The following is a 26,509-nucleotide window of genomic DNA, read 5'->3' as shown; positions in this document are numbered from 1 at the left end:
GCTTCACGCTCGATTCAGTTCTCTGTATTCGCTCACAATGCAAAGATGCTGCCTCAGGACAGGTACTGGTACAGCACTGCTTGGAGATCGACACCACGCCATTAGTGCTCCCTGCAAAACGCCGTGTTGCTCGAGTACTGAGCATGCCAGATGGTGTTCCCCAGGCTGGATTATTTGCAGATTCCGCACCCAGCACTCACCCAGCACTGAGCACTCACCAGGTCTGGATGCCAGATCCGGTGGTCAGGTTTGCACTCCCAGGTTTGCTCACAACTGGGCTGACAAAGCATGACACCGAGGAACCAAGCCGTTCTGCACACCAAAGGCCAAGTCATGGCAAGGAGATGATTGAACTCAGAGACAGCGATTCCGAGACTGAAAGAGAGATCATTGAACTTACAGATAGCAATTCCGAGACTGAGAGGAAGAATAGTAGCAGTGGTGGCCACACATTTGACTTGGGCATCATTGAGCTCACAGATTCAGAATAAAAACAGACACAAAACACATGATACAATGCACGATCTATGTCTCGTACCACAGAGTTATGTATGCTAGATAATATGCAGCTAAATAGAACCGCCCTCATCCCTGCCATGCCCATCACTCAGCCTGTGCAGCCGTTTTGCGATAGCCCGAGGCTGGGTCAGGACATGGATGTTGCTGCCTTTTCTGTACATGCACTGCATATCAAAAGATTCGCCAAATTCTTCTGCCGCTTTCCACACAGCTTCCTGATCTTCTTTCTTCCGAGCCTCACGAAGGAGGACAAGAATACGAGTGTAACTCATCGGCCTCCCGTTCTCACTAAACCTGCACCAAAACTCATCCGGGGTGCCTTGACGGTAGCACTCTACAATGTACTGTGAACTCAGGATTAGATAGGCCCACTTTCGACCAAGAGCAAGTATGTATACTTGCCTTCCAGCATGTCCAGTTGTGTTTGATCCCTTTCCATTGTCGGTTGTGTGCATAATGGTACACCTTGGGCCAGTATTTGATCGCAATCGGACAGCCCTTGATGGTAAGGGTGGACTGGCCAGTCCAGTGAGGGGAAGTGTCGTCCCACATGGAATTGAGCCTTGGGATGTCCTTGCTGAATCCCATGGCTGTGGGGTCACCAATGTCAGCGAGTGTGAAGGCGAGAACAGTCCCATCACCAAGTGTTAGCATGCGAACGACAGAAGATGGATCAGTAGCCATGACGGTAGGAGAGGTGTCCCCACTCGCCGGTGAGGGACAGCGAGCATCGGCAGATGGGGAGGGGAGACCAGGTGATTGACTTGCAGGGGCCCGTGCAAGGCTCATACCTGACGGCGCACCTAGTGGCCCGCCACCGTGACCTGTTGTTACTGCAACAGCCGGGGGAGGCTGGTAAGGATATAGAGTGAGAGTCATTCGTGCCTGCAAGGACACAGTGCCAGCATGAGTGATCCTGAACTCGGCGAATGGAAATGAAGCTGCAACTGACCCAGTCAAGGACGGCTGCCTTTTCTGCCTGCGTTCGGGTGTCTTTCGACCTTTCAGTAGCAGATGGGACTGCAGCATCACTGCTACTGCCACCCAGCAGCAGTGCCCGACGTTTTGCTGACCGCTTTGCAGGGCCTCTCTTGCCCTTCCTGCTACCTGTATCTTGAGCATGATGATTTTGAGGGCCTTTGTGAGATCTTCGTGCGCCTGGAAGGACTCTGCATTGGAACAACTCAGCACCTGGTGAGAGACCAAGGACGAGGTAAGCTGTGACTCACCGCTGCCAGGCATCGTGATCCTGGCTGAATGCCTCCAGCCTCTTGAGAAGGACTTGTCTGGTACCGGTCTGGCTCAGGCCAAGCTTTCGACAGAGGACCTTGAGTTCCTTAGCGGTCATGACATTGCTGCATGGTAAACCCAGGGCACCACAGCCAACGATCAGTTCAGTGAACGGTGTCGACTGTCCTTCGAGGTTGACTCACATGTTAATATGTTCGACCTCGGGCTGCCTGTTGCAGCTGAACTGGCGTGTAGGGAACGGGAGCACACCCTTGCAACTCTGCAGTGAGCAGGGTCCATGGCCATCAACAGATGTGTTAGCTGCTCTCGCACTGGGACAGATCATCAGGATGAGAGGGATGAAAACGGTGTCACATGCGGCTACTGACCTGAGTTCAGCAGTGGATTGAGCTTCAGAGGTGTCCCACATGGTTGCCAACTCGAGTTCAGCAGCGGATCGAGCCTCGGTAGAGTGGCTGACCATTGCCACTGCTTGACAGTCAAGCTGTTCAGCTTCAACACAAAAAAACGACTCCCGTGCAGAGGGATCGTATAGGCCTTTCCGGGGAGGGCAGATCCACGCACAGATCTTCAGGATGACGGGGGAGAAGTCCGGTAAGAATTGGCTGTAAACTTTGTAGCAAATAACGAGGGAGACGAAGACGGAGATGCCGAGGATGATGCCGAGTGCAGGCAACTTGGGGAGGGTGACGCTGGAGGAGCTCGACAGCGAGGAGGGGACCATCGAAGGAGTGGCCATTATCGCCTGGTCTGTGGGCAGCGAATCAGCAAGGAGGGGGGGTCCAGCATCTGTTGTGATCGTTTCCCAGTGGGAGGATGGTGCGATGGCAAGCGACAGCTGGCAGGGAAATGAATGAATTAACGAAATCGGACACAAAAAGTACGTAATAAACAATCAATCAGCGCTCTGTTCGACTGAGAGAGAGAGAGAGAGAGAGAGGCAGAGGCAGAGGCAGGCGCAATAAGTGCAGGCAGGCGAGCGACAGGCGAGCGACATGCATGCACAGACAGGCGATTACCATAATAGTAAGCCGAGCCCAGGCACGTGGCCAGGTCACGTGCGGAGAAAAGACGGCCCCGCCACCGCCACCGCGACGGTTCACGTCACGGCCAGGTCACGAGGTGCGGTGGCACTGCGGTGGCCCCACCGGCAGGTGCCGGGGCGTGACAGCGGAGCGTCTGTTCTCGGAGAGAAGTCACTCAAGGCACACTGTCAGACCTTACTAGTACTGCTAGTGAGGACGACGACGCTGTGCGCTTCGGTGCGTCTATCGCGGGCTGGAAACCTTTCCCGGACACTGTCGCTGCTCTGCACAAACTTAAGAAACACTTCGCCCTCATCGTCTTGTCCAACGTGGACGACGAGAGCTTCGAGAAGACTCACGCCCAGCTGTCCTCCCCTGTATATACAAACGGGGGATCCGCGTATCCAACGGTTACCCCTGAGTCCCCATTTTCACTCATCCTGACGGCCCAACGAATCGGATCATACAAACCCGACCCTTTGATGCTGAGGGCTGCTCTCCAGCAACTTGGTTCATGCCAAGATCCATCTCTCCCCTCAAACCCAGCTATCTGTGTAGATAAATCGCATGTTCTCACCGTCGCTAACTCCCTCCGTCACGACATCTTGCCGTCGATGCAAGAAGGCCTTCACAATGTTTGGATAAGCAGGCATGGTGTCAGCATTATTGGAAGCAGGGGCGGGAATTTAGGTGATATACGGGTTACGCAAGAGGAAGGCCTGGCTGGTGGGAGGCATCCGTATGCCTGGCGCTTTGAGACACTGGGTGGTCTAGCAGATGCGGTTGAGGCAGAAATAGGAATTCACGCGGTTTAGGTAAAAGATTGCGTTCATATTTCCGGCCGTGTGGCGGACAGTACTCCTCTGCAGCGAACCGAAGTAATCAAACGTTAGACTTGCGTTGCAGACAGGCTGAGCATAAGAACTCCCTTGTGTAGATCGAACGATTAACGGCATACTTTGTGGTGGAATGGATGCACGTGGTCGAGCAACCCGCAGGCAGGCACATTCTATCAGGCCTGGCTGGCTTGTAATGTGGTGAGATGCATGAGTCTTCAGATACACATCGAACTCCCCGGTTGAAGACGGGGATTCACCTCCGCGGCCTGGCGGGCTGAGTTCATGATTTGTGACGTTCCTCTGGGGAAAAACTGCTGTCGTTCGGTGGTTACAAATAGTCCCCGTGTGTGCATGTGTATACGTCGAGAGCCCAGTATTCGCACTGTGCATTTCAAAACGGGCCGCCAATCCGGTATGAAGGGATGCCAAATGCATGCTAGGGAAGTCCCCCACCGCGTATGACAATTTGTGTGTAGCATCCGCAGCGATTACGACGTCTTCTCGTCCTGAGTACGTCCGACCCTCCTCAACGCTTCTTTAGCCTGCAGTACACCTTCGTTCATACCCACTCTGGCGCATTGCTGAGCACTCTTCTCGAAGAGTGCGCGCGCAACTTTCTTGTCCGAATCCATCTTTGCATGAGTCAGGCCCATTTAGCGAAGTTTGCAAAGACGACTGAAGTCATTACCTCACGGAGTATCCCAATATTGAACAAAACCACACCCAAGACCTGGTCACACGTGTTGCGCACACTGGTATCCTCGGAGTGGCCGAGCCAGCCACTCTTAGGCAGCGGCACTTTCCCGGCGCCCTCGATGACATCCAAAGCCTTGCGGGCCCACGCTTCAGCTTGATGCCGGATTTCTGGAGTGGGCGGCCGACGCATTATGAGCTCGGATAGGTTGTTCATGAGTTGTGCGGCTACAAAAAAAAATCACTATTGAGATCATCTGGGGGTTGTTGGTGACATACCCTCACAACGATCTTGAATGCTCACATTCTGCCTTCCGGGAGGCAGGAGGAGCGAGATGGCTTGCAAGTACAGCGGCATGGCATACCTACAGATGAATCGCTTGGCTGATGTTAATGGGGGCTGAGCAAAATTCCATGCGTACTCTATCTGTCCCTTCCTCGCATATACGTTTCCAAGAGCAGCCAGCGGAGCACCTAGATCGTCCTTGCTCATCCACGGAGGCAGTTTGAGCTCAGCAAAGACGACTTGCGCTGGCTGTAATTGCTGCGTGTCTGTCGAACCGCCGCCGCCGTCTACGGATCTATTTTGCATCCCAGCTCCGGCAAGCTTGAGCACCTCTTCGACTGCCCACACCAACCACTTCTCATCTTCATTTCGCTCATGCGAGGACAGCTCAGCAATTTTGCAAGCGATGGCAACCCTGCGTATGCGTTCCTCATCGGTAGGAGTGTATGAGGCCCAGTCGTCTGCCGATGCGCCGCCCTTGTTCCAGACGTCCTCCAACACCTCTCTGGCCTTCCGTTTAGGGCTGACTTCCGCCAGTACGGCCGCTATACCTGACAATTTGAGGTACGGAGTTGGTGATAGCGTCGAGGGTGGCATAGAAAGAGCTGTCTGGTACGCGCTGCGGCATGACGGACAGTGTCAGAAGGGTGAAATTCTTCCATATAGACTGATATTGGACTCTAATGGAAAACATACCGTGTGAGGTACCGTTCACTCAAACTGATATCACCTTGGTTCCTGGCCTTGATTCCGGCACGTAGGTCATCACGTAGTTCCTTTGGCCACAGTGTAAACGACTTGTAGAACTGGTAGCTGTGTGAGAGCGGAAAACGGCTCGTTCAGCCTAGGGTGAGCGGAGCAGTAGGACGATAGTCAAACCCACAGACCGAGGGCCGTTGCTCCCGTCCCAAATATGAGTAGGGCTGTGAAGACAGTTGAGACCCGAAAGTTGCCACCAAGACCCTTGACGGGCTCGTCGAGTGTGGACGTAGAATGCGGCCTGAAGCGGGTTCCACTGACTTGACGAAGGACATAGGCGAGTGAGAGGCTGTCATTGTGATTCAGTGACCCTCGTCGGTGAAGAGTCGTTGGCGGAAGTCGTCGGAAAACAGACATCCTGGCTTTCCAAGTGTCCACGATGCAGGAGTAAAGCGTTCTGACTAGCGAACCTTACCCAATGATGTATGGCTCCACAGGCGTAGTGAATGAGAAGCTTTCAAGCCATTATCGAATGAGCCTAGATACTACGCTAATCCACATCCTCGATATCATCGACCTCTGCCCACCATCTCCCATCGTCTTCCTCGTCCTTCGACAGATGCAACGCCCTGACGCCCCCATCCTCCTCAAGCCCCTCATGTATCTCCATATCTTCATGTTCCCCAATCGTGTCGCCCGCAGTCGTCGACGCGGACGCCCATGGAAGATTCGAAAACAGTTTATGACTCCTCGGCAGTGCATGCCTACCCAGAGAAAACCCCGACCGATCCATGGCCCTTAACCATCCCCCCAGCTCCATTACGATGTTCGCATGGGTCCAGCGTCCTATGGACACCGTATCGTCCATCCCCCAGTTATCACCTGCATCACCGGGTGAAGGACTGGTGTCGGCGTGTGCAAGCCAGGAAGCGACGTCGCCAACTGCATCCCAAGCTTGTAGTTCTCTCGTACGGACATCGAACCATGCGGGCTTGCATACTTTTTGGCCTAGCCTCGGTACGGGGGTCGGCAGAGCGTGTAAAGTGGACAAAGCGAGCGTCGGAAACGCGTAGGGCGTGCTAAGACTCTGTGTATTCCAGGTCAGTCAGGTGGGTGGTATACACGGAAATACTGATCCGTTAGGCTGTTAGATGACTTACCCCGCCGACCCAGTCTGTCCAACTAAGACCATCACAAACACCGTCACATTGTTCAATGTCGGTACAGAATTGAGTATAGTTTTGGTGGGTGTACAACCCAAAGAGACCCGAGTCGATAGGTGAATCCGCAACAAGGGCCTGTGTGATGAAAGGTGACGAGCGTTTAAACATTGGTACTTCATATAAGCGATACACTCACCTCAATCGAGACACGGCTTGCTTTTCGCTCGTGGTGGGATAACCACCTGGGCAGCGGTGACGAGTCTACGAGCTCATCATCCATTTCACGCTCCTTCGCAGCCTCTTTCGCTGACATATGACTACTTGGAGGATCATGTTTACCTGCATGCCATTAGCACGAGCGTAGAACGCGGCGAGAAAACACACGTTTATTGTACAACACCTTCCCCATGAGGTGGAACAACACCAGGCTCTGTTCGCGTCTCGTCACCGCTTCGAGCACTGCTAACGCGCTTTTGGTGTCATTCCGATTTCGCGAATTTTTCGTTTTGGACTTTCCGGGTAGGGGCGAGATGCATGCGAACTGGAGTGCCATCAGTGCGCTACGTATATCCCCGTTCGATGTCTCCACAATCACATCCAACACTTCTTTGGGTGGCTTTCCGGTAGACGCCTGGGGCCCAAAGTGCTTAGCAAGCAGCGCTTGCAGGGCTTTCGTCATCAATGTTGGTGCAATGGGATTGAACCTAAGCCAAAGGTCGCAGGGGGATAAATAAGACGAAAATTCAATTGCTGTGTAGAAACGACCACACGCGTACCCGATCCGCGTAACGTATGGGCTTGCCAGCAGCTCTGGACCCAACACACTCCTAATATCCAGTATGTCTGGCCGTCCCCACCGGCGTCCACCGCTCCCTCCATCCCAACTTTCGTCGTCTGGATGCTCGGCTCGCAGCCCAGCGTCTGAGATAATGATAACAATAGGCGGCCCTGGGGTAGAGGGGCTACTTGTAACGCAGAGGGACTCTAGGACGGCCTTGAAGCGTGCCTGTGTTGATGCATGGAGGAGGTTGGGAAGGTCCTCGAGAAGGATCACTTGTCGCTTCTGTGGGCACCCTGGGTATGTTGCATGATTACTGGAGTAACTAGACGGCGTCGGGGTAGACCGGGATACCTGTGATGACGATGGCGGTTGGGAAGTGGAAGGCTCACCCGCACTGAAGATACTTGAACATGACATTGCGCGTGTCAAGAACGCTTGGAACTTGTCAAAGATCGCTTTAGTGCTAGGTTGAACGCTACCTGAAGTGATAAACACGCGTCAGGCCTGGACAAACTGCGAGGCATGGCAGCGCGAAAGTAGGACATTACCGTAATCATGTTCCTCGAGGTCTTCGACGTATTTATTGGCACCCCGTTCGTTCATGCCATTACGCCACTCCATGATCTCAAAACCTAGTTCGTGTGAAAGTACGCGCAAAGTCGTTGTTTTGGCGGTCCCAGCTGGGCCCGTCAGCGCGAGAATACGCTGTAAACGCGAGAGGGGAAGCCGAGCGCATCAAGTGCCGCAAAACGATTGAGAGTGAGAGTACCTACCCTGTATTTCCGTAACTTTCCTGACGGACCACCCTCGAACGCCTCGACTAGCCATCGGCGCACATCTTCGACTTTGCGCTTATGCACAACCAGGTCTGCCTGTTCTCGCGCGAGGATAATATATAACCTCATGTTGAATAGACGTAGGGATGAACCAACGAACCTCGGTAGTGGGCTCGTATTTATCTACCCAAAGTCTGTCATCTTCCGGACATGCTGGTGGGCTGGTTTGCTTTCCCTTTCCTTTCAAGTCTATCCCGCAGCCGTGCGAACGCGAGCCGGGCGAAAATATGGGAGGTGGCGGGGTTGAGCAGGGTGTGGCGTCGGTCGTTAAGTCAAACACGGGCGGGGTGGACAGCTGCACAACAAAGGTTGACCCCGAGTGAGCATGTAGTTCTGGAATGTTATACACGGCCACGCACACTATGAGGACGCAGTTTCTTTGCCGGAGGCTCGCCCCCTTCGTCGAGTCTGACTGTCCTGAGCCTAGTCTGAGGTTTCTTTTGGTTGGACTGGCGTGTGTTTACACGGCTTTGTGAGGACGGTTTGCGAGACATAATTCAAGGCGATGAGCGTGAACAGGCTTGAGCTCGAATTCCGTGCGCCTCCAGTGCCAATGGACGATAACGAGACCAAAGTGGGACAGGGTAAATTGGAGTAGCTTTCTCAAATATCAACTAGTGAAAGTCCCAGACGTCCGCAGTCAGTCCCACTCCGGTCGCCGGGGTCGTTCGCGAAGAGTGGCAAGAACTACTTCTCAAAATCACATGTGACGGTCGTAACATCCAACACAAGTGCTGCGGGACAATGGGTTGGTATGCGGAACAGGTTTTGATGGGGTTGATTATGATAGTGCTCCGCAAAACACAGGGGCTCGATCTCCCAATACTAGGGCATGAGCCGACGTGGCCACTCTACTCTACAAGCAAAGAACTTCCTATGCATGTACTGAAGCATTATGCGAAAATAACTGCTATTAACAAGATGATGAGGACAATGATCAGAAAAGTGATGCACCACCCAGATTTCGTTTCTGTGGAAGGTACGAAGTCATCAGGAATCACAGAGTAATGCCACTGAGGCACTGACCTTCTGTCTCGCGCACGAACTTTCGTAGTCTCAGCATGGCTGTGTTGAGCTTCGTGTCGGTACCATCTACATGGTGTTCGAGATCTTCCAACATTCTGCAAGTAGAGAATTATGTATAGGTCTATCGATATGTAACAAGGAACAATAGACACTCACTCAACATGTTGGTCAATCTCCTGACCCATCAGCCCAGCTTGGTGTGCAAGATTCGTCAGAGTCCCGGATATGGAATCCATCGTTCGATCCTGTTCTTGAATGAGGAGCTATCGACATGGTCCGTTCAACTCGTTCATACAGTATGAGTGGACACCTACTTGCTGCTCCTCCCTTTCCCATTGGTGCTGTTCGGATGATAAGGGGTGATCCAATGACAGAGGCGACCGCGAGGTGTCACCAGGTGGTTGCTGGCCATAGGGCGAGTCGCTTCTTTCGCCTCGCTAGAGTCACGTTAGTTACATGCAGTACGCGGGAGCGACAGGGAGCTACCGAATTTCCCTCTAATTCAGCCCTCATAGCCTATCCTTGCATGGCAAGATTCAGATGAGGAGTTCTCTGCAATCGACATGGGCAGACCTCTATCTCCTTACGGACTCGGTCGACATATTTTCGACGTTCGGCGACTTCTGCATCGCCAAGGTTAAAGAAACGCGGACCAGTCGACTCCACTACCCTTGAATACTTTATGTGAGTGTCTCGACAAGTGCGTTGCCGGTTTGGACACATACCTGACACTCTCGTCAAGAGCTTCCAAATCCGCCTCGAGCGCAGCCAGTGTTGCTTTGAGCTGGGTAGAGCCATGGATTGACTTCTCATTCGCAGGAGGTTCGAGCTAAACCATACCTCATTTTGCGCCCAGACGAGCTCTTCACTTCCTTCGTGGGCCATGTTCTGTATCCGGAAGTAGGAAGCGCGCAGGGTTACCACAGTTTGCAAGGTTGACTGAACATCCTGCTGCACTGCGTGGTATGGATCTGTAGACATGTTTTGCTTCAAGCTTCAATTGAGCGCAGTCCTGTGCTTCAAGTTCGGTGTAATATTGGCTGTGCCTCAGTTTATATCCAAATTTAGAAGGTCTGAGCCCCTAGTAGGCTGCCCAGGCCAAGGGCTTGGACCAGCCTGGATCTGTACTCGTCCTGGTAATTAACTGGTATCAGTCGTTATCAAAACTGATCCCGCGTTTTGGGTCAGGCTGGACCAGCATCTGCAAAACTACCCGAGGGAATGAGCAGGTTATACTTGCCTCCGTTTGGAAGTGACTTGTCGTGAGACTTGCTAAGACACTTGTTGGCCAATGAGAGGGCTCGCTCAAGTGTGAAAGAGCTGATAACAGCCGCGTCGCGTAGCTGTTTCCCAGACGAGGGTCAAACAGGGCGCGCGGCCTTCATAATCGGTTTTTTTTGTGGAAGCACGCCCAAATTTACATCGGTCCTATGCCGACGTCATCATAGAATCATCAGATGGTTCCTGTGTGCCACAGCAGTTTGTAGGGGAAGTATAAATTGATAGAAGGCCACGGCGCTATGCACATCTAACCCTACATTTCGCTTTACCATGCACTCCTATACCCGCCCCGATGCGACCACCCCTGTCAAGATCCCACAGACACAAACAGCTGCCGTGGTGCCCGTACTGGGAGCAAAGCCAGAAATCCGCAATGATGTCCCCGTGAGGCAACCTTCGCAGCTTGCTCCTGGAGAGTGCCTCGTAAAGATCATCTGCACAGGCGTCTGCCACACAGACCTGCACGCATGCCGCGGTGATTGGCCAATTAAGCCTGTGACGCCGCTCATAGGAGGCCACGAAGGAGTTGGCACCATCGTTGCGATTGGCGCCCATACCAAGGACTCTCCAGTAAAAGTTGGTCAGCGCGTAGGAATCAAATGGCTGGCCAATTCGTGCCTTAACTGCGAGCAGTGTCGCACCGGACTTGAGCAATGTGAAATCAGTGGCGTACCCGTGATATAGACAAGAGCTTAATATAGATTTTGTAGGTTGTCGCCAGGCAAAATGCAGTGGTCTAACGGTTGACGGGACCTTCTCTCAATACGCGGTACGTGCTGTGCGTCTACGGAGGAACGTGGAAGACAGAGTATGGTAAACCTCAGGTATCTTGGGTTCAACATGTTACTCCGATTCCCGAGCCCCTTGACAGCCAGGCCGCAGCGTCCATCCTTTGCGCTGTAAGTCGGCAATCATACCTAGGATATTACCATGAATGAAGAATGTAGGGTTTGACAGTGTACCGAGCCCTCAAGTACAGCTGGTGCCAGGATTGGCAACTGGGTTGTCCTTCCAGGGGCAGGTGGTGGATTGGGCCACCTCGGTAACCCCTAGCCCTCTTTTCATGGGCATATTGCCGACACAACTGACTGATGTTTCAGCGGTGCAGTACGCAGTCGCCATGGGTATGCGTGTCGTTGCAATTGGTAGGGGAACCTGTCAGCAATGTCATTGTTGATTCTGTCCTTACCCAGCTTAACTAGACACTGGTGCTGAAAAGAAGAATTTGTGCATGACACTTGGAGCCGAAAAGTGGATTGACTTCAAAGAGACGCAGGATATCGTAGGTGCTATAAAAGAGGACTTGTGATGGACAAGGGGCGCATTGCGCCGTCGTGACAACTGCCACGAGCGCCGGCTATGCACAAGCTATTGACTACTTGCGACCTGGAGGCTCCTTGATGGCAGTGGGACTTCCTGGGTGTGCGAAGCTTGAAAGCTCTATTTTCTGGACGGTGGTGAAGGTGGGTTATCCTAGAGATCTGGATGGCAAGTTTCACTTCCCTTAAATCATAGAACATCTCGATATTAGGCTCGTATGTCGGGAACAGGCAGGATGCGGTTGAAGCACTCGAAATCGCAGCAGCAGGTAAAGTTGTGGTGAAGTACCAGTTGAGAAGTCTTTCGCAGTTGGAGGAGTAAGATACCCTTTCTTCTTATGGTCATACTCACTGGCTAATTGCTGCCGTCTGTAGAGTCTATGATGGCTTGGCGGAGGGAAAAATCGCTGGAAGAATTGTTTTGGAAGTGACCCAGTGAATCCGAAGCATGAGTGGGGCCCAACGTTGTAACTGTATTTCTGAATGTTTCCAAATGTCTCCTGCCTCCTGTACTCGAGATCGTCGTTATGAGCCGCATCGACTGCATTCCACTCCGGCTTGAAACATTCTCTACTGTATCCTGGATAAGAACGAGGAATGGAGCAGGTCTGACTTGTGCAGGCAAGGCATTTCTATACAGATCACGAATGCTGGGTTGTCCAACTAATAGTCCACAACAACCACATACAGATACACTGGCAGGCGTCCATCCAGAGATTCAAAGTCACCTATTAAGAAGCTAGAAGGCAATCTAATGCCGTCTGAATTTTATTATTATATGATCCAAGACCATACCGTGAGAAGAGGCATGTTTTCTAGTCGAAGGGACATCAGAGCATTAATCTTCCACGCGGACAATAACCCATGACCTGGTTAACAGGTTAAATATGCTCCCAAAAATGAGCGTGATCAATGTGCAAGTGAAAATGATGACGTTGTAAGGCATGCTGAAGTCGGGCGTTGGCAGGTCAATGAGTAACGAGGGGGTGTACATTCTGCCTCGCACGTCCGCACTCGTGCTTCGCATGTCGCATATGCCCATAGTAGGGTCACAGACTGGGAAGAGGATAGCCGGTGGTAAATCCCATCCTCTCATCGCATCGGGTGGATGTTCGGTATATTTCAAGAACGCTCGGCTGACCTCCATGGAAAGGTGAAGGGTGCTTGCAGCAGGGATGGTCAGCGTTGCTTGGAACGTTGAGGGACTTTTTTGACCATTCGCGAGTACATGGTGCGGGTGATATGTCACATTCGAGATCAAATCGTCTGCGAGAAAGTTATGAGCAGGGATCCTTAACAACACACGACACGACACACCCCGCTTCACACCATCAACTTTGGTTTCCATGGTGTGCATCCAAAGTGTTACCAGAGCAGGGAGATTCTCAAAGTACCCGACTACGATGTCATTTTGTCCATTGTTGGTGAGTGCAAGTAAACAGAAGACCGTGAATCTGAGAGGACCCACGAAGGGTGCGCTGGATCGAAAGCGGCACAAGGCGACTCTGATGGACGCGTGCTGGTGATAACTCAACATATTGCCTCGGGTGGAGTATCAACATACGTACTATATTGGAACGTATGCTCATACGGCCATGACATAGACACGTCCAATGGAACTTCTTAAAAAAAAAGGACCCCATTAGTTGGCCTAACAAAGAACACGGATATGTCCTTCGTACGAGTTATCAGATTATAGACGGCCGCAGCACTATCATCCGCTACAAACGTCGGTGATAGTGCATGAGACTCGCCGTCGGGTACTTGTACGCGAACCACGCTCGAGCCTGCCACTGAACACGAGTTATGAATGACTGCGATCGAAAAGCAGCCTGAAAGACCAGTCTAATCCAGCTTAATAAATTGACTAACGTCATAAATTCCACGACACAAACCTCGCCTCCTGCCCCCGCTTAGTCTCACGGGGTCGAACACAGCTTGCACACCGAGTTTCAGTTCCGTACCCTTCTCAGTCGACCGCAAGTGGATACTAAGCCCGTGCCAGTCTGCATCGAAAATGCGCTGAGGATTGAGGAGTGTTGCTAGCCCTGCATGGGATTTACATGGCAAGAGCTTCACGAATGGTGTCAAATTCTCTGTGCAGACGTTCTCAGACGGTAGGTTAGCGTATCGCAGGGCGTGTGGGGTTGATGGCGAGAAAGAGATAGGGAAAACAGTGGATGGTGAGGATGTACGCCGCATGTCAAGAGAGCCCAGGGAAGCGCAGAAAAGCCCTGCAAGGGCGTTTCTAAGGCCTGTCCAGCGTTCGTCTATCCTACGTACTACATCAAGGAGTGCAGTGAAACAGGGGTGACGCTTGACTTACGTTGACGATGGACCATCGGCCATCCAGGCCCAGAGCTCTGCGCCAGTGCCTACGCTTGGGTCATCGGGATAGCCCCAATGGTCATAATCCCACTTTCCAGAGTTCAAGGTCAAGTGAAGTTCAGCAATCGAGTACTCCTCGAGAATTTGTCCGAGGGTGAGTGGAAACAGCGTATAATGTTGGCCTGTTCGGATAGTAGTGATGTGAGCACTAAACGAGGGTGGACACGTTGTCATCTACCAGAACTCTCTGAATCTCGTAGTACATCCTCCAAAAGGTCTGTCAGTGAATGTGAAGGTGGTAGCCACTCTGCCATCCTAACAGTGGTCGGATGAATAGGTCCTCGTTATAACGTTCGCCAGATATTGCGGAAGGTACGTTGTTGGTAGAGGAGGCCGCCAGAGATGCTGAGAGGCACAATGTGAAGAGAGCCCCTCCCCAGTGCATGCCGCCGCTTGCAACTTGAAAATGGAGCGGAGACAGCGTGTCCACGATCCACCGGGTGCTGTCGACTGCAGGAGAACTACTAGTACCCTACTTTGAAACGTTCACGCGCTCTCCTAATTAGTCCTCACTAATACTCAACATGCAACCATGTCTACCAACCATGCTGATATCTTCAATGTGAACCCATACGAGGCCCAAGCGGGTCTTTCGACCCTTGAATCGGAGGTACTATGGGAGTATGCGAAGTTGGCCCAGCATGTAAGGCTTGTATGTAACGATCTTTGGACCTGAAACAGTGCCGCACACTAACACTTCTGATACGAACTGCAGTTGACGGCAAAGACTAAAGAGCTGAGCGAGCAGCCGGATCAGAATTTGGTCGCACGCCTGAGAGTTCTGGAGAGAAAGATGGGACTTGTGTCCATTCTAGTGGCTACCCCTTCTCCCACTCAGTTGAAAAAATGGTCTGACTCCGATTGTCACAGTTTAAAGCTTCTGTCTGGGGTGTTATCAACGAGCAATCAGCCATCAGCGTATCCGAACAGTATGCGGACGAAACCATGTAATGTTTCTAGCTCGGTAGATGTAGTAGTTCATCCTCAACGATTTGGGTCAGCACGGCTAATACTTCAGCTACTTGCAGACTGATTATTTGGAAAAGATATTTCACGGTATGTTCGAGGAGGCCGGCAGCTGATAGGGGACAAGCTATCAAGCGTAATTTGGTTATCTCTTGCCCAGGGCACTCCACAGAATGAAACATGGTGAATACGACAACCTACGGTACCCTGACATTCAGAGCATAGCGCATCGACGGCGTGGGAACGAGATCCTACAACCCTGATCACGGATCAAAAGAGACCATTCCAAAGAGGCAGGCCATGCTGCATGGGCATGTGGTGAATAGCTAACATCCGTCTGGCCCGGGCCACCCCATGACCACCATCCGCAGTGCCACTCGTTCTCAATTCGGGTGGGTTCTGCCGGCCATGGGACCACCAATTCAATCTTTTTGGCTGAGGCAGCGTGCATTTCAGTTCTGGTATTTAGGATTAAATTTGGTGTTCCATGTAGGTCGTGTGCGTTTCGGTTGGCCGGCTTGCCTGTTGGCTGAGGGCAAGTTGCGGAGGCACTCGAGTAACAAATTGCAACCAATACCTACACTTCCCAACAACATGGCAAACATACAATTATGTACATAAGTAAGGACAAGGAATTCATTGAAGGTTGACCGCCACCGTGTTGACACACAGGATAAACGTGCTCATCATGCCAAACTCTACACCTGGTCGTTCGAAGCAACGGCGTGGTCCTGGACATAAGAGAAGAAGCGTCAGGTGTGGGGTTGATCGAGCCCAATGACAACGCGGCGAACATGTTTTAATGTACATAACCTACGAGATCTCCGCACCAGGCTTGTGAAGATGAGAGTGGTGAGCAATTGATGTTCTGACTGCGGTGTGAACTGATGGTGCTATCCAGTGTCTTCAACTCGGGCCGACTGGGATCCTGCATTCTGGGGTGGGGCTTACACATCTGTACGCACTCATCTAATCACAAGCGTTCCATTGTGAGATCTTAAGTCTTCAGGTCCGCGACACGTACGCGACTCCCATGGGGCCGTGTTTGCTGTGGTTCTTCCGGTGCAAATCTGGGTGGGCCCATCAGTGCGCCTCATGTTCGCTCTCCGGGTATCACACAAATCTTGGCGAGTGCTAGTTCGGTTCACTCGCCGTAATGTTTCATTCGTGTTCTTCGTTGATGCGGTCAGGTAGCGGAGATCGCCCAGACGGAGTGGGTGCAAGAGTTTCATGATAGGACAGAGCCGAAGTCCCACGTCGTATCTTTGGCTGCTATACCCTCCCTTTAATAGTTACCCTGACGGGATCCCCCATCACATTTGCTGTAGCTGCTGGAATTCTCTGGTTCATCTGTGAACCTCTGCGACTGAGAATAGGAAGAACATCATGCAGCGCCGTGAGCAATTCTCCTGTTGTCGCTCATTGACCTGAGCTCCGAGTCTTAGGCTAACCACTCAACCAGATCCAGGGGCCCAGTACAACCATCATATGCACAACCATAGCCCCGAAAGACTACTTCCTCGCCTACAGGACCAGCGCACGCACGACTATCCGTACGAAAAAGTCAGAATCAGACAACGGCAAACCTTAGCCCACCTCCTGAATGCTCTTAACGAGCTCAATCAGTCGGAATTCCGTACACAAGGTCGGGATGTCTTCGTTGCGTGGTTGACCGAATCTGTAATGAATTCATCCAGATTTAAATCAAAATTCAAACTTGGAGGATGATGGGGGTGCTTGTGAGCCATCTGTGTTCGCTTTCAGCATGAAAATGTCTTAGATGTGTCTATAAAAGCCGCTCTAGACGAGCAGATTCAAAATGAGGGCGCAGAATCGTTCAACAAATTCCAGAGGTGAGCGCCCGGTATTTGATCCTTTTCTTACAATCATAAATACTTGTGCTTACACACCTCTCAGGCGGATTAACAATCTCGATCAAGAGGTTGGTTTAGTTGTCTTATTTCTATCACTTGCAGCTAACGTGGATGTCTGCCGGTGTCTTCTCTCTACCGTCACGTTCCTGTAGCTCCGTAACTTTGCCAATGCTGCTCGCCAACTCGGGTCCTCCGTTGGCATCCTTTCTACTGCCTTTCGCCTCCGTGAATGTCTCGCCAATATACTATTCCTCTTCCGAGAAAATGCTGCAGATCTTTTCCCCAGGAAGGTTTCAAGGCAGCCGAAGGAAACCCTCGTAAATCCGAATTTAATGAAGAAGAGACGAATGCGGAGAAAGGGGAAAAAGTGGACCAACTTAGAGCCATGCGAACCGGAGCGTCCCGGTGTTTCCTGGACGTTCGCGACGCCTTCCGTACGCCACGATAAAATCACCGCTCCTCCGTTTTGGGATTCCACTCTCGATGCTCAGTATTTCCCGGAGCATCTGGAAGTCTTCGCAACCGACGTGATTGCCTTCCTTAATCGTTTAAACGAATTTCCGGAATTTACGGACGAAGCAGTGAGCACCTCGATCAAAGCATTTGAAGGTGATTTGAAGGTGACATATCAAAGCTAAGTTTATGGAACGGTGACTAACACATCGATTCAAGTATTGGGCATGTTGTCTTCGAACATACCGAGGTAAGTGAGAAGACGCCATATACTCGCCCTATTGCTTAGCTTCCCAGGTCAATTTAAGTACTCGGCCGTCCAACGATATATCCACGATCTAGCTTCCGAAATGGGAGGTCACATAGATAGGATTACGAACACACTCCGCATGTTCATCGAAGTTGGTGGGTTTTGTCTGGTTTCTCTGTATCACCTCAACAAATCTGACGTGCATCGGACTCTCCACTCATTCTGGAACATACTTTCGAAGGCGTCCCCACCATTCGTTATGCCCAAAATCATGCAGCGTCTAATCTTCTAACGCTCTCTACTGTTGCAACCTTCTTCAGTGGTGTTACTGCTACTATTCTTCAAAATTCCTATGATTCCACCTCGACTATGTTAGGAAGGGGTGTGAATGCATTTTGGTTTTCGAGTCTTGTACTTAGCATCGCAGCGGCCGTTAATAGCCTTATAGGTCTGAGTTGGAGGATGGCGATGTAGTAAGCTCGACCTCCCTGACTCCAAAATTATTGCTGACGGACCGATCATAGTCGTTCGCCTGGCCATCGCGTGCCATGGTGGGTTTTCATATGGATTCATCGTTCACCGTTGGTCTTCCTTGTCATGTCTGTCGCATGCTTCTCTGTCGGGCTTGTGCTTTTCACGTACGCAACCAATCAGGTAAGTTTGATCTGTTCGCTATACGCCTACTATTTCCCTCCATCTGCTTGACCGCCAGGGAAAAATCACATCCATAATAACGACAGTTTTTACTGCGTTCACATCGTTTGGGCTGGCTGCTGTTTCTGCTTGGTTCGCAAGTGAGAGATGGACATTCTTGAAGTATAGGGGACAGAAGTGGCTTGCCGATGTTCTAGGAGAAGCCTGGGAAGACACGGTTGAATTTTGGGCAGGAGTGATGGAAGCGCCGCCTTTCCTATGGGTGGTCTGCTTGTTTTCTTGGCTTTGGAGGGGAGTTACTCTAATGCGCATCCTTCTGGAAGCCATTGGGGAACGGGCTCGGGGAGGCTGTCGATGGATTGGAGCAGCGGTTATCAACTTCTACAACAGATTGGTCGGGAAGAGTAATGGCTGGGCCACAGCAGGGTGCGGAACAGACTTGGGGGTCCAACGAACTCGACACAACGACAGGGCCGCAAGTCTTCCGGATACCATTCCCACGTTTGGCTTGATTGCGGAAACAAGTGATTCTAGTACCTCTGCGCCATCCAGTTCGGCGCCACTGTTACTACGATCCGGACCTCCAAGCTCATCAAAGATTAACCGCATCGACATGCGAAGTTCATTCGACGCTGCCGATGCCAACTCGTGGACCGGTTCCTCTCACGGGCACGCTTCGTCTAACGCGAATATTGGTACAGAACTGCTGAACAAATCCAGCGGAGCACCACCAAATACTCCCATTACTCCCCGGGAGCGTTTCGTGCAGGCGGTTCGCTCTGTTATAATGCTTCAAAAATCTCCCCTTTTCACCAACCCGAGCACGCACGACTTCTTTGGAACCGCCCGCGTCCACTGCCCTGACAGGGACCTTGTCGTCCGTGGCATACGCAGAGAGTGCGTCAACTGAAGCAAATGCCATGCTCAATGCCAAGAGTAGACAAGGCTCAGAAGGCGGTGTTAGCGAGATGATCAGAGGCTCTCGCCTCACTAATTTAATCCCGAAGCTCAAGACTCTCCAGCTGACAGAAGATCTGTTGGCCCACTCTGGTCTTGTTCGTTGTCTTCAGTTTTCGCCCAACGGAAAATTCTTGGCTACCACCAGTTGGGATCGGACATCGGCCATATTTAGAGTTTGGGTGCGAGATTCTCTATGATCGTGTTGGCTTGATTACTGACTCCCCACCGTAGCCGCAGTTCGAGGGTCATCGGGTACTTGCTCATGTACAAGGTTTTGTCAGCCAGATTGCTTGGTAAATATACTGCGCTCCATCGAAAATCTGTTAATCTTTGCTAAACATGCATTCTCAACGTGATCAGGTCACCCTCTGGCGATCTTCTGTTAACGAAATTTAATCGAGTTGTCAAAGTGTGGACTGAGGTGATTCCCTTAGCGACTGACTGGGGACAAATTGTTAACTAGTCGCGCAGGAGGGGGCTTGTCGTAGGTCAATCAACCGGAAGGCCTCTATACAGGCTGTCACATGGCTGCCCAGTGGTGATGGTAGGCTCACAGATATCCTCGTTGCGTACGCTTACGTCTATCCTGCACACAGCATTCATGTCTGTAGAAGGTAACAAGGTTATCAAACTTGTAGGCGGCAAATGACTCTTAGTATACATCCTTCTCTAAGCACCTTTCCTATCCAGGATCTCAGTGGAAAAGTGAACTTTCGTCTGTCAGCCCCGGGGAGTGCTAACTGGGTTTTGACTAGGTGTTAGACAAATACACTTTCAACCGTGTCCTGATTCACGACCTTGCTGTCACGCCGGACTCTCTTCGCCTTCTGTGTGCCGGTCCAATTTTGTCATCACCCGAAGGACTACAGCCAAGCAAATCGAGGGTAGAGAAGCAACTACTAGGTTGGTCACACCTTCATCTGGATTGAAAATTGATGTCAAATACCATCGGCAGTCTACAACATGCAAACGAAACAGATCGAAAAGTACGTGCAATATCGGCCTGTTTGGAGTGTTTTGATTCTCAACCCGTTTTGGCAGTCAAACCCCTGTACTGCATGATGTGAAGGACATCACGTTGTCCCGGGATGGCCGATTCGTGTTGATTTCGTACGAAAAGGTCTGTCATCGTTCCCCTACTGCAACTGTTCTTGACATCAATTGCATCTTGCATGTGTGAAACGCGTGTGGGGGTTGCGTAACAGGCGCCTCCACAACTCTGGACACTGGAAATGGTGAAGGACCGGACCGTCAATATGATTACGACTGCACGCCTAGTGCTTCGGCATGCATACGTACCGAAGACGCTGGTTGACTTCGCAGGACATGGCTATTTCGGGGGGAAGGACGATCAACTCGTGCTCTGCGCTGGTAAAGGTACGTACATGTCTGTCCTCTGTTATCCCCGCCACTCATCCATTGCACAGCCGGGGATATTTACATATGGGACAGGGACTCCGCAATTCTCCTCCACAATATCCATGGTCAAGCGCTTGGCGGCGATCTGACTTGTCTGGCTTGGAACCGGGCGGTCGAAAATGTCTTTATGTTTGCCACTGGCAGTCACGACGGTGCCGTGCGTGTGTGGACCACGCCACCCGAACGCGGTCGTGCTCCTACCGCGTTGTACACGCCACCCCTCTTGACGAGGGCCCCTTCACTGATCCCCGGTCATGAGCAACAGGGAGAGAAGACCCCAAGCAATACCAGAATGGGCGGCATCACGGCTCGACCGCTCTGTGTGAGCCCTGAACCTCAAGATGTCATAGCAACACCCCTGGCCCCGTGAACAGCATGCAAGTTCTATTACGGTAACGGAACTTGGGATAAGAAGGTATTAGTGACATGAGCAGGAGGAACGTTGCAACTGGCAGCTTAGTACTAACTTGTACGCGATATTGCCTGCAGTGATGTAAAATTCTAGCTCTGAATTCTACTCTACGTATGTAGTAATTACAGTAAAACACAATTCGTCGGCATCAACTGCGGCATGAAGGTCTGAGGGCCTGCTTTTGCACCTCGATTCAATTTGGTTTACCTTGCGGCATCATGACTCGAACTCATAATGGGACTGCGCATCCAGACTTCCCCTTCCGCAGGAGAAGTCACCAGAATACCCGACTCTTATCTTCCATCAACTTGGCCAGAAGCTAGTATCCTTCGTGGGTCCATGAAAACGAGGCAGGATAAATAACCGGAGACCCACTGCAACTGAAGATTCGAACCTTCGGAAACCCCGCTATGAACCTTCTCACCACCTTCGTCGCCCTCTTACTCCTCGTCCCGTGGGTTGTGTACCCCACACTGCGCCGCAAACGAGTCTACAGCAGCTCTTCCGAGATTAAAAGACTCTTGAAACCCGTAGATGCGTCTATGGCTGATCTTCTAAGCCAGCGCGCCTTTCCGAATCAGCGTCTTGTTCACGCCTTCGGGATCACAAACACCTTCGTCAGCAGTGACCTTAAAGTGCATCATGCCTTCCTTAACAAAGCAAGGCTCATCATCTCAGAACTTTCATCCAAAGGAGAGAGTTGGAGGAGGTTCAAACAAACCACAGATGGCGCCATTGCCCAACTACTCCCCGCTCATGAAACTCACTACGCAACGTTCATCCAATGCCTTACCCTCAGGATAATCCTCGTGGCTCTCTTCAAGGCCGACCCTGAATCTTCTGATGCAGAAGACCTGTGCTTCGTCACTAATATGATCAACAAGCGGTGGGCGTACTCGAAGAACAAAGATCTCACTCTTTTAAACCAAGACAACTCGCTGGACGGGGCAAATGCGTGTCTTGAAAGATGGATCTGTGATCGTGACACCTACCCCAATCCACTAAATCTCATCATTCCCGCATATGAAACAATGTGGCGTGTTGTCGCCGTCACAGTAGCTCGTGTATGCTGCAGTGGCGACGACAATCTGCTTGACACTGTCCTTGCCTTTGCTGACCACCCGACGGAGGAGCAGTTTCAGTACTTCAAGGAAGAAAGTATGGAACCTAGCATGAAAATGATCATGATGGAAAGTCTTCGTCTCCATCCTCCCACCAAGCGGATCTCTCGGGCTAGAACGACTCTGGGATGGAAGAGATTTTTTGCCCCGACGTTGGAAGTGGCTGACGTACAAGCGGTGCACCAGTCACTCGAGTACGGGGGAAACCCGGCCAAATTCGACCCCGCGAGGTTTCATCCCTCGCGAGGGCTGGAACCCGAGATATTCACATTCGGGTATGGGAAATTGAGCTGCCCGGCGGCATCGTGGGCACCCATCGGCGCGGCGTTGATCGTAGCCAAAGTTTTACAGCAAATGAAGGGCGGGAAGTATAGGCTGATCACAGGTCCTCGTATTGGCGATCGCGGAGGATGGGAGGGGTGGGAAGTTGTCAACGAGTCACCGTGGCCCGACCGCCGTCTCCACGTCCAGTCAGCGCGGAATAAGGAGGTGTGACCGGATGTCGCGGCCCCCGTGTTGGCCATTGGTGCTGTTCCGGTGCTCTTCCCCTGCCAGCTATACTTTCCTGGTGGTCGTGGCACTCGCAACCAGTAGCCGTGTATCACTGTACATTGTTTCCTCGACTTCCGGTTCTTAGTTTGTTCTTAGTTGTGGCATTGACTTGTTGTGTTGTCGTGTTGTATTATGTAATGCTATATGTCATCCGTTGTCTCCTAGCAGTCCTCTCCAAGAAATGCAACCTGTGGAAGGAAGCACCACGTTCCTGTTTGCATCCTGGCAGTACTTGCTGCTCCGAATAGGCGATAGTATGGATATAATTGAACATGCTACGGCTTTACGGGAATGCACACTGCAGGGTCTGAAGTACGTAGCGCTTTCCGTACAACGGGGAAGGATACTATAGTGTTCCGGTCTCCCCTTTTGTCTATCTTGCGCATAATGTCGCCATGGAAATCTGGTGAAACTTGAAGGTGCTTAGCGATACCGAACACATGCTTCTTCAGATAGTCATCAGTAGTACTGAAAGTAGCCTAGCGAAGCAGTTCCCCAACAATTGTTTTTCCAACGCAAGTGCCTTGCTTCGCTACGAATTACTAGTAACCCGCACCTCGGCATTCCAAAGACTCGTGAAACCACAGAGGACATCCCCTCTTTGTTACAAACAACGGAGACGTGCGTTTAATCATTGCGGAAATCCACTCCGAAATATTCAGGGGCAAAAAGTGACCGTATATTCTGCGTTGTTGCTTGCAGGGCAGGTAAACAACGCAGTGCTGTCATCAAAGGCATAACAATACGCATTTGGACAGTTCGACTCTACAGAGCAGTCGGTTCACCTGTGAGGATGTGGAAAAAAACCAATTACATACTGAAATAGCTGTAATACGTGACACCAGAAGAGGGACAAGTTTGGAGAGTGTCGTACTGTCCCGTACAGCAGTTGGGCGAGTTGGCTGCATGGCAAGTATGGAGTTGATCGGTTCAGGTAGAGCAGTAAATGAAAGCGTTCTAGCATTACTTACACGGGTCTCCGTCAAGGTTCGCCTCGCAAGCGCTCTTACAGCCAACAGGAAATCCTGTCGAATCGAAGGGGCCTATAAGAGGCGCGGGACCTATATTAATTTTAGCCCGGTATTTGCAACAACGTAGTAACGCATTTACGAACAGTTTGGTCCGAGATCAACCGGGCAGTTTGTGACCGGGCAACCAACGTTGTTGGTAATGCTAATTGGCAAATTATAGCCATCAACAAGAGACACTAAAACGAGAAATGATAATTGTGGTTCGTTCACTGGATTGTGTACGGGACAAGGAAATACAGACCATCATAATAGTCCAAGCCGCTGTTCTGGTTAAGGCTAAACTCCGCGAGAGTGGCAGGTGGTACGCCCTAACGAGGCAATATAAGAAAGGGTTCATCACGGGGAGGATACTGGGATTTTCACGCTACCGGTGTTTGAATCACATTCTAAGCCGCCGTTGCATCCACCGTCGAGGCACGAGTTCGGACCTGGGTTAGTGCTAAAGTCGCAGTCACGGCGCCCCTGAACGTAGATCAGAATACAATCTTTAATGGGTGAGGTGTTGTATGCAAACCCAAATCCTGCCTGCTTGCCAGTTGTCAGGGACCTGCAAAAGATGGCTCAAAAAATGAAGGAAAGCGAGGGTGAACTTGCATTTACAGAGAAGGTCACAGATGTATCAGGGGCAGCTTCCCACCTGGCAAACCACAGATCAGATATCGGCAGAAATCGACAAAAGAGTATTATAGACCCTGTAGAATAGGATGGAAGCGTTCCAGTCCCTGTAAACATCTATTACAATCAACCATAAGCATGGGGAAGCGCATGGTATGACGCCAAGATACCGCAGGCCTGCATGCAAGGTGTCAACAGTGGCCGCGAAGGGTCCGAGGAGTAGCCCACCACACAATGAAGGGACAGTGATTGGACACCGTCACAGTACGCGCCAGTGTGCTGGTCACGAGAGTGAGTAAAGCAGCCAAAGTCAAGGTCGACATATTCGAGTGTATGAGAAGAGAGGGATGGACTTAACGTCGAACCCTCGAAGGCAACCCTCCTCTGTTCCTCTTATATGCGGTCCGGGGAGATCATAATGCTTCCGATGAGGAGCCAGTACTCCGTATCCTCACGATGCTTGTTACCCGGGACATGGAACGCGTAATAATAGCAACGGATTGCACACGTCAACAGAGGACGTCGTAGAGTAATGGGCATTACAGTGCTCCGTCAGTCATGCAAACACTTAGAGAAGTTGACAGACGCGCCGCGTGTTTTTTTCAAGTGAGGGACAAGATAGTTCACCAATGGGAACACCGAGGACCACCCCCCCAGCGACATGTAGATGAAACAGGAAGGGTCCTAGTAAGACATTCCTGCGATACCGCGACTCTGGGATGGAAAAGATTTTTTGCCCCGACGTCGGAAGTGGCTGACATACAAGGGGTGCATCAATTGCTCGAGTATGAGGGAAATCCGGCCAAATTCGGTCCCATGAGATTTCATCCCTCGCAAGAGTTGGAGCCCGAGTTATGCACATTCGGGTACAGGAAATTGAGCTGCACGTTCCAGATCACCAGCTTACCGTCAACTCCACTTGTGTTCACCCTCACAACGGGACATCCAGCTCCCTTCTCACGTGGACGGACGCCCGTGATCGGATTTTGGTGAATAGTATGTAGTTTAGTGTCGGTCACTGTTTCCAATGTATGATTGCGCGTGCCTGCGTTCCTAAGCGCATTAAACGCTGCGGTGTTCAGTCGATCGACGGTGTCGACTCTTGTGGCCTCTGTCTCGGTGGCACCAAATGCGTCGTCGAGCATCCCCGCCAACGACCAGCCACCGCAGATATCATTCGGACCAACGGAAGGACCGCCATCATGGATGATGGTGTAGAAGCGAGACGACACTGAGATTACCAACCCGGAATATGCTGGATCCAACACTAGATACTCGCCGGCCAGAAGGGCCTTCCCAATTAACAAACGCTGGCGTGGTCCAAGAACAAAGATCTCACTGTTTTGACACCTTGCTCGACGGAGCAAACAGGTGCCTTAGAAGATGGATCTATGACCACGACAGTTACCCTAACCCACTGAATCTCATCCTTCCCGCGTATGAAACAATGTGGCGTGTTGTCATTGTCACAGCATCTCATGTATGCTGCAGTGGCGGCGACAATCTGCTTGACATTGTCCTCACCTTTGCCGACCATCCGACGGAGGAACAGTTCCAGTTCTTCCAGAGGAGAGCATGGAACCAAGCATGAAAATGGTCATGATGGAATGTCTTCGCCTCCACCCTCCCACCAAACGCATCGCCCTGGGCTAGAACGACTCTGGGATGGAATAGATTCTTTCACGCCGACGTTAGAAGTAGCTGACGTACAAGCGGTGCACAATCATCCGAGTATGGGGACAACCCGGCCGATTTCGACCCCATGAGGTTTCATCCCTCGCGAGGGTTGGAACAGCCGGAGTTGTTCACATTCGGATAAGGAAAACTTAGCTGCCTCGCAACATTGTGGGCACCCATGGGTGCGGCGCTGATCGTATCCAAAGTTTTACAGAAAATGAAGGGCGGGAAGTATAGGCTGATCGCGGGCCCTCGTATTGGCGACCGGGGAGGGCGGGGGGGTTGTCAACGAGGAGTCAGCGCGCAATATGAAGGTATGACTCGATGTCGCGGCGCCATTGGTGCTATTCCAGGGCTCTATCTCAGCCAGCTGTACTGTCCTAGTGGTCATGACACCTAGCACCACCGGTAGCTGCGTC

The 26,509-nt window shown here is 51.5% G+C and overlaps 12 protein-coding genes across 12 annotated transcripts; 5 read left to right on the top strand and 7 right to left on the bottom strand.

The window, feature by feature from the left end:
- Positions 1 to 509: 509 nt before the first annotated feature.
- On the bottom strand, positions 510 to 2,722 carry F5J12DRAFT_813561 (uncharacterized protein). The gene is made up of 6 exons (XM_051744947.1): positions 2,139 to 2,722; positions 1,953 to 2,081; positions 1,749 to 1,874; positions 1,472 to 1,688; positions 922 to 1,404; positions 510 to 863 (listed from the first exon to the last, which is right to left on the bottom strand). Exons 1-6 carry the CDS (start codon positions 2,507 to 2,509, stop codon positions 570 to 572), a joined length of 1,620 nt encoding a protein of 539 aa, XP_051602662.1. The 5' UTR covers positions 2,510 to 2,722; the 3' UTR covers positions 510 to 569.
- A 43-nt stretch (positions 2,723 to 2,765) lies between these two features.
- F5J12DRAFT_890131 (uncharacterized protein) lies at positions 2,766 to 3,610 on the top strand (the record flags this gene model as incomplete). The annotated part of the gene is made up of 2 exons (XM_051747386.1): positions 2,766 to 2,796; positions 2,988 to 3,610. 2 exons carry the CDS (start codon positions 2,766 to 2,768, stop codon positions 3,608 to 3,610), a joined length of 654 nt encoding a protein of 217 aa, XP_051602661.1.
- Positions 3,611 to 4,109: 499 nt separating this feature from the next.
- On the bottom strand, positions 4,110 to 5,880 carry F5J12DRAFT_490175 (uncharacterized protein). The gene is made up of 6 exons (XM_051739673.1): positions 5,497 to 5,880; positions 5,310 to 5,426; positions 4,750 to 5,232; positions 4,607 to 4,692; positions 4,323 to 4,555; positions 4,110 to 4,266 (listed from the first exon to the last, which is right to left on the bottom strand). Exons 1-6 carry the CDS (start codon positions 5,727 to 5,729, stop codon positions 4,123 to 4,125), a joined length of 1,296 nt encoding a protein of 431 aa, XP_051602660.1. The 5' UTR covers positions 5,730 to 5,880; the 3' UTR covers positions 4,110 to 4,122.
- F5J12DRAFT_967791 (Rad17 cell cycle checkpoint protein-domain-containing protein) lies at positions 5,863 to 8,887 on the bottom strand (the record flags this gene model as incomplete). The annotated part of the gene is made up of 9 exons (XM_051750028.1): positions 8,452 to 8,887; positions 8,193 to 8,387; positions 8,030 to 8,128; positions 7,805 to 7,961; positions 7,252 to 7,735; positions 6,860 to 7,179; positions 6,672 to 6,814; positions 6,473 to 6,610; positions 5,863 to 6,399 (listed from the first exon to the last, which is right to left on the bottom strand). The coding sequence occupies exons 1-9, from the start codon at positions 8,584 to 8,586 to the stop codon at positions 5,863 to 5,865; spliced, it is 2,208 nt and encodes a 735-aa protein (XP_051602659.1). The 5' UTR covers positions 8,587 to 8,887.
- Positions 8,841 to 10,207, bottom strand: F5J12DRAFT_813527 (t-SNARE). The gene is made up of 8 exons (XM_051744946.1): positions 9,959 to 10,207; positions 9,844 to 9,902; positions 9,692 to 9,788; positions 9,605 to 9,634; positions 9,433 to 9,555; positions 9,275 to 9,381; positions 9,119 to 9,213; positions 8,841 to 9,062 (listed from the first exon to the last, which is right to left on the bottom strand). The coding sequence occupies exons 1-8, from the start codon at positions 10,097 to 10,099 to the stop codon at positions 8,986 to 8,988; spliced, it is 729 nt and encodes a 242-aa protein (XP_051602658.1). The 5' UTR covers positions 10,100 to 10,207; the 3' UTR covers positions 8,841 to 8,985.
- A 435-nt stretch (positions 10,208 to 10,642) lies between these two features.
- Positions 10,643 to 12,335, top strand: F5J12DRAFT_813521 (chaperonin 10-like protein). Its single transcript, XM_051744945.1, has 9 exons — positions 10,643 to 11,054; positions 11,110 to 11,168; positions 11,224 to 11,298; positions 11,357 to 11,441; positions 11,500 to 11,544; positions 11,602 to 11,685; positions 11,717 to 11,862; positions 11,915 to 12,036; positions 12,094 to 12,335. The coding sequence occupies exons 1-9, from the start codon at positions 10,670 to 10,672 to the stop codon at positions 12,155 to 12,157; spliced, it is 1,065 nt and encodes a 354-aa protein (XP_051602657.1). The 5' UTR covers positions 10,643 to 10,669; the 3' UTR covers positions 12,158 to 12,335.
- Positions 12,316 to 14,572, bottom strand: F5J12DRAFT_813514 (GPI transamidase component PIG-T). Its single transcript, XM_051744944.1, has 10 exons — positions 14,353 to 14,572; positions 14,285 to 14,323; positions 14,045 to 14,228; positions 13,614 to 13,993; positions 13,534 to 13,563; positions 13,401 to 13,511; positions 13,287 to 13,340; positions 13,166 to 13,237; positions 13,036 to 13,116; positions 12,316 to 12,984 (listed from the first exon to the last, which is right to left on the bottom strand). The coding sequence occupies exons 1-10, from the start codon at positions 14,489 to 14,491 to the stop codon at positions 12,557 to 12,559; spliced, it is 1,518 nt and encodes a 505-aa protein (XP_051602656.1). The 5' UTR covers positions 14,492 to 14,572; the 3' UTR covers positions 12,316 to 12,556.
- Positions 14,573 to 14,589: 17 nt separating this feature from the next.
- On the top strand, positions 14,590 to 15,419 carry F5J12DRAFT_813512 (DASH complex subunit Dad3-domain-containing protein). The gene is made up of 4 exons (XM_051744943.1): positions 14,590 to 14,758; positions 14,822 to 14,920; positions 14,977 to 15,076; positions 15,135 to 15,419. Exons 1-3 carry the CDS (start codon positions 14,639 to 14,641, stop codon positions 15,055 to 15,057), a joined length of 300 nt encoding a protein of 99 aa, XP_051602655.1. The 5' UTR covers positions 14,590 to 14,638; the 3' UTR covers positions 15,058 to 15,076; positions 15,135 to 15,419.
- A 1,141-nt stretch (positions 15,420 to 16,560) lies between these two features.
- Positions 16,561 to 21,052, top strand: F5J12DRAFT_716517 (WD40-repeat-containing domain protein; the record flags this gene model as incomplete). The annotated part of the gene is made up of 22 exons (XM_051741014.1): positions 16,561 to 16,717; positions 16,770 to 16,811; positions 16,868 to 16,925; positions 16,990 to 17,014; positions 17,099 to 17,566; positions 17,619 to 17,649; positions 17,697 to 17,804; positions 17,891 to 18,122; positions 18,174 to 18,303; positions 18,362 to 18,565; positions 18,707 to 19,177; positions 19,239 to 19,442; positions 19,495 to 19,556; positions 19,624 to 19,684; positions 19,735 to 19,807; positions 19,860 to 19,897; positions 19,954 to 19,968; positions 20,019 to 20,166; positions 20,219 to 20,249; positions 20,305 to 20,383; positions 20,469 to 20,640; positions 20,691 to 21,052. The coding sequence occupies 22 exons, from the start codon at positions 16,561 to 16,563 to the stop codon at positions 21,050 to 21,052; spliced, it is 3,171 nt and encodes a 1,056-aa protein (XP_051602654.1).
- A 584-nt stretch (positions 21,053 to 21,636) lies between these two features.
- On the top strand, positions 21,637 to 22,710 carry F5J12DRAFT_716826 (uncharacterized protein; the record flags this gene model as incomplete). The annotated part of the gene is made up of 1 exon (XM_051741032.1): positions 21,637 to 22,710. One exon carries the CDS (start codon positions 21,637 to 21,639, stop codon positions 22,708 to 22,710), a length of 1,074 nt encoding a protein of 357 aa, XP_051602653.1.
- A 715-nt stretch (positions 22,711 to 23,425) lies between these two features.
- Positions 23,426 to 24,736, bottom strand: F5J12DRAFT_716634 (thaumatin; the record flags this gene model as incomplete). The annotated part of the gene is made up of 11 exons (XM_051741021.1): positions 23,426 to 23,532; positions 23,586 to 23,669; positions 23,739 to 23,828; positions 23,882 to 23,974; positions 24,040 to 24,106; positions 24,162 to 24,260; positions 24,313 to 24,345; positions 24,399 to 24,435; positions 24,490 to 24,530; positions 24,584 to 24,590; positions 24,642 to 24,736. The coding sequence occupies 11 exons, from the start codon at positions 24,734 to 24,736 to the stop codon at positions 23,426 to 23,428; spliced, it is 753 nt and encodes a 250-aa protein (XP_051602652.1).
- A 210-nt stretch (positions 24,737 to 24,946) lies between these two features.
- F5J12DRAFT_489861 (uncharacterized protein) lies at positions 24,947 to 26,139 on the bottom strand. The gene is made up of 3 exons (XM_051739672.1): positions 26,124 to 26,139; positions 25,753 to 26,062; positions 24,947 to 25,687 (listed from the first exon to the last, which is right to left on the bottom strand). Exons 2-3 carry the CDS (start codon positions 25,948 to 25,950, stop codon positions 25,238 to 25,240), a joined length of 648 nt encoding a protein of 215 aa, XP_051602651.1. The 5' UTR covers positions 25,951 to 26,062; positions 26,124 to 26,139; the 3' UTR covers positions 24,947 to 25,237.
- Positions 26,140 to 26,509: the final 370 nt, after the last annotated feature.

The sequence above is a fragment of the Pisolithus orientalis genome (genome assembly GCF_024613125.1).
Source record: "Pisolithus orientalis strain OTSU chromosome Unknown F5J12scaffold_6, whole genome shotgun sequence".
NCBI classification, from domain to species: Eukaryota; Fungi; Basidiomycota; class Agaricomycetes; order Boletales; family Pisolithaceae; genus Pisolithus; species Pisolithus orientalis.
This window is presented reverse-complemented; position numbering and strand designations above follow the sequence as displayed.

Excerpts from the sequence above, each read along its gene's own strand:
- F5J12DRAFT_813561 (XM_051744947.1), bottom strand. The coding sequence starts at position 2,509 with ATGGCCACTCCTTCGATGGTCCCCTCCTCGCTGTCGAGCTCCTCCAGC. Across the intron at positions 2,082-2,138 it reads CAATCCACTGCTGAACTCAG|TGCGAGAGCAGCTAACACAT; the intron begins GTCAGTAGCCGC and ends GATCTGTCCCAG. Across the intron at positions 864-921 it reads ACAACTGGACATGCTGGAAG|TACATTGTAGAGTGCTACCG; the intron begins GCAAGTATACAT and ends CTGAGTTCACAG.
- F5J12DRAFT_490175 (XM_051739673.1), bottom strand. The coding sequence starts at position 5,729 with ATGTCTGTTTTCCGACGACTTCCGCCAACGACTCTTCACCGACGAGGG. Across the intron at positions 4,556-4,606 it reads CATTCAAGATCGTTGTGAGG|CCGCACAACTCATGAACAAC; the intron begins GTATGTCACCAA and ends TTTTTTTTGTAG. Across the intron at positions 4,267-4,322 it reads ATATTGGGATACTCCGTGAG|ATGGATTCGGACAAGAAAGT; the intron begins GTAATGACTTCA and ends ACTCATGCAAAG.
- F5J12DRAFT_813527 (XM_051744946.1), bottom strand. The coding sequence starts at position 10,099 with ATGTCTACAGATCCATACCACGCAGTGCAGCAGGATGTTCAGTCAACC. Across the intron at positions 9,635-9,691 it reads GAGTCCGTAAGGAGATAGAG|GCTATGAGGGCTGAATTAGA; the intron begins GTCTGCCCATGT and ends ATGCAAGGATAG. Across the intron at positions 9,382-9,432 it reads GGGAAAGGGAGGAGCAGCAA|CTCCTCATTCAAGAACAGGA; the intron begins GTAGGTGTCCAC and ends CCATGTCGATAG.
- F5J12DRAFT_813521 (XM_051744945.1), top strand. The coding sequence starts at position 10,670 with ATGCACTCCTATACCCGCCCCGATGCGACCACCCCTGTCAAGATCCCA. Across the intron at positions 11,055-11,109 it reads TCGCACCGGACTTGAGCAAT|GTTGTCGCCAGGCAAAATGC; the intron begins GTGAAATCAGTG and ends TAGATTTTGTAG. Across the intron at positions 12,037-12,093 it reads AGTCTTTCGCAGTTGGAGGA|AGTCTATGATGGCTTGGCGG; the intron begins GTAAGATACCCT and ends TGCCGTCTGTAG.
- F5J12DRAFT_813514 (XM_051744944.1), bottom strand. The coding sequence starts at position 14,491 with ATGCACTGGGGAGGGGCTCTCTTCACATTGTGCCTCTCAGCATCTCTG. Across the intron at positions 13,341-13,400 it reads CGTCTATAATCTGATAACTC|AAGTTCCATTGGACGTGTCT; the intron begins GTACGAAGGACA and ends TTTTTTTTTAAG. Across the intron at positions 13,117-13,165 it reads TGGGTCCTCTCAGATTCACG|TCGGGTACTTTGAGAATCTC; the intron begins GTCTTCTGTTTA and ends ATGACATCGTAG.
- F5J12DRAFT_813512 (XM_051744943.1), top strand. The coding sequence starts at position 14,639 with ATGTCTACCAACCATGCTGATATCTTCAATGTGAACCCATACGAGGCC. Across the intron at positions 14,759-14,821 it reads TGGCCCAGCATGTAAGGCTT|TTGACGGCAAAGACTAAAGA; the intron begins GTATGTAACGAT and ends TACGAACTGCAG. Across the intron at positions 14,921-14,976 it reads TGGGACTTGTGTCCATTCTA|TTTAAAGCTTCTGTCTGGGG; the intron begins GTGGCTACCCCT and ends CGATTGTCACAG.
- F5J12DRAFT_489861 (XM_051739672.1), bottom strand. The coding sequence starts at position 25,950 with ATGGTCGGCAAAGGTGAGGACAATGTCAAGCAGATTGTCGCCGCCACT. Across the intron at positions 25,688-25,752 it reads TCGAGCAAGGTGTCAAAACA|TATCTAGTGTTGGATCCAGC; the intron begins GTGAGATCTTTG and ends CTGGCCGGCGAG.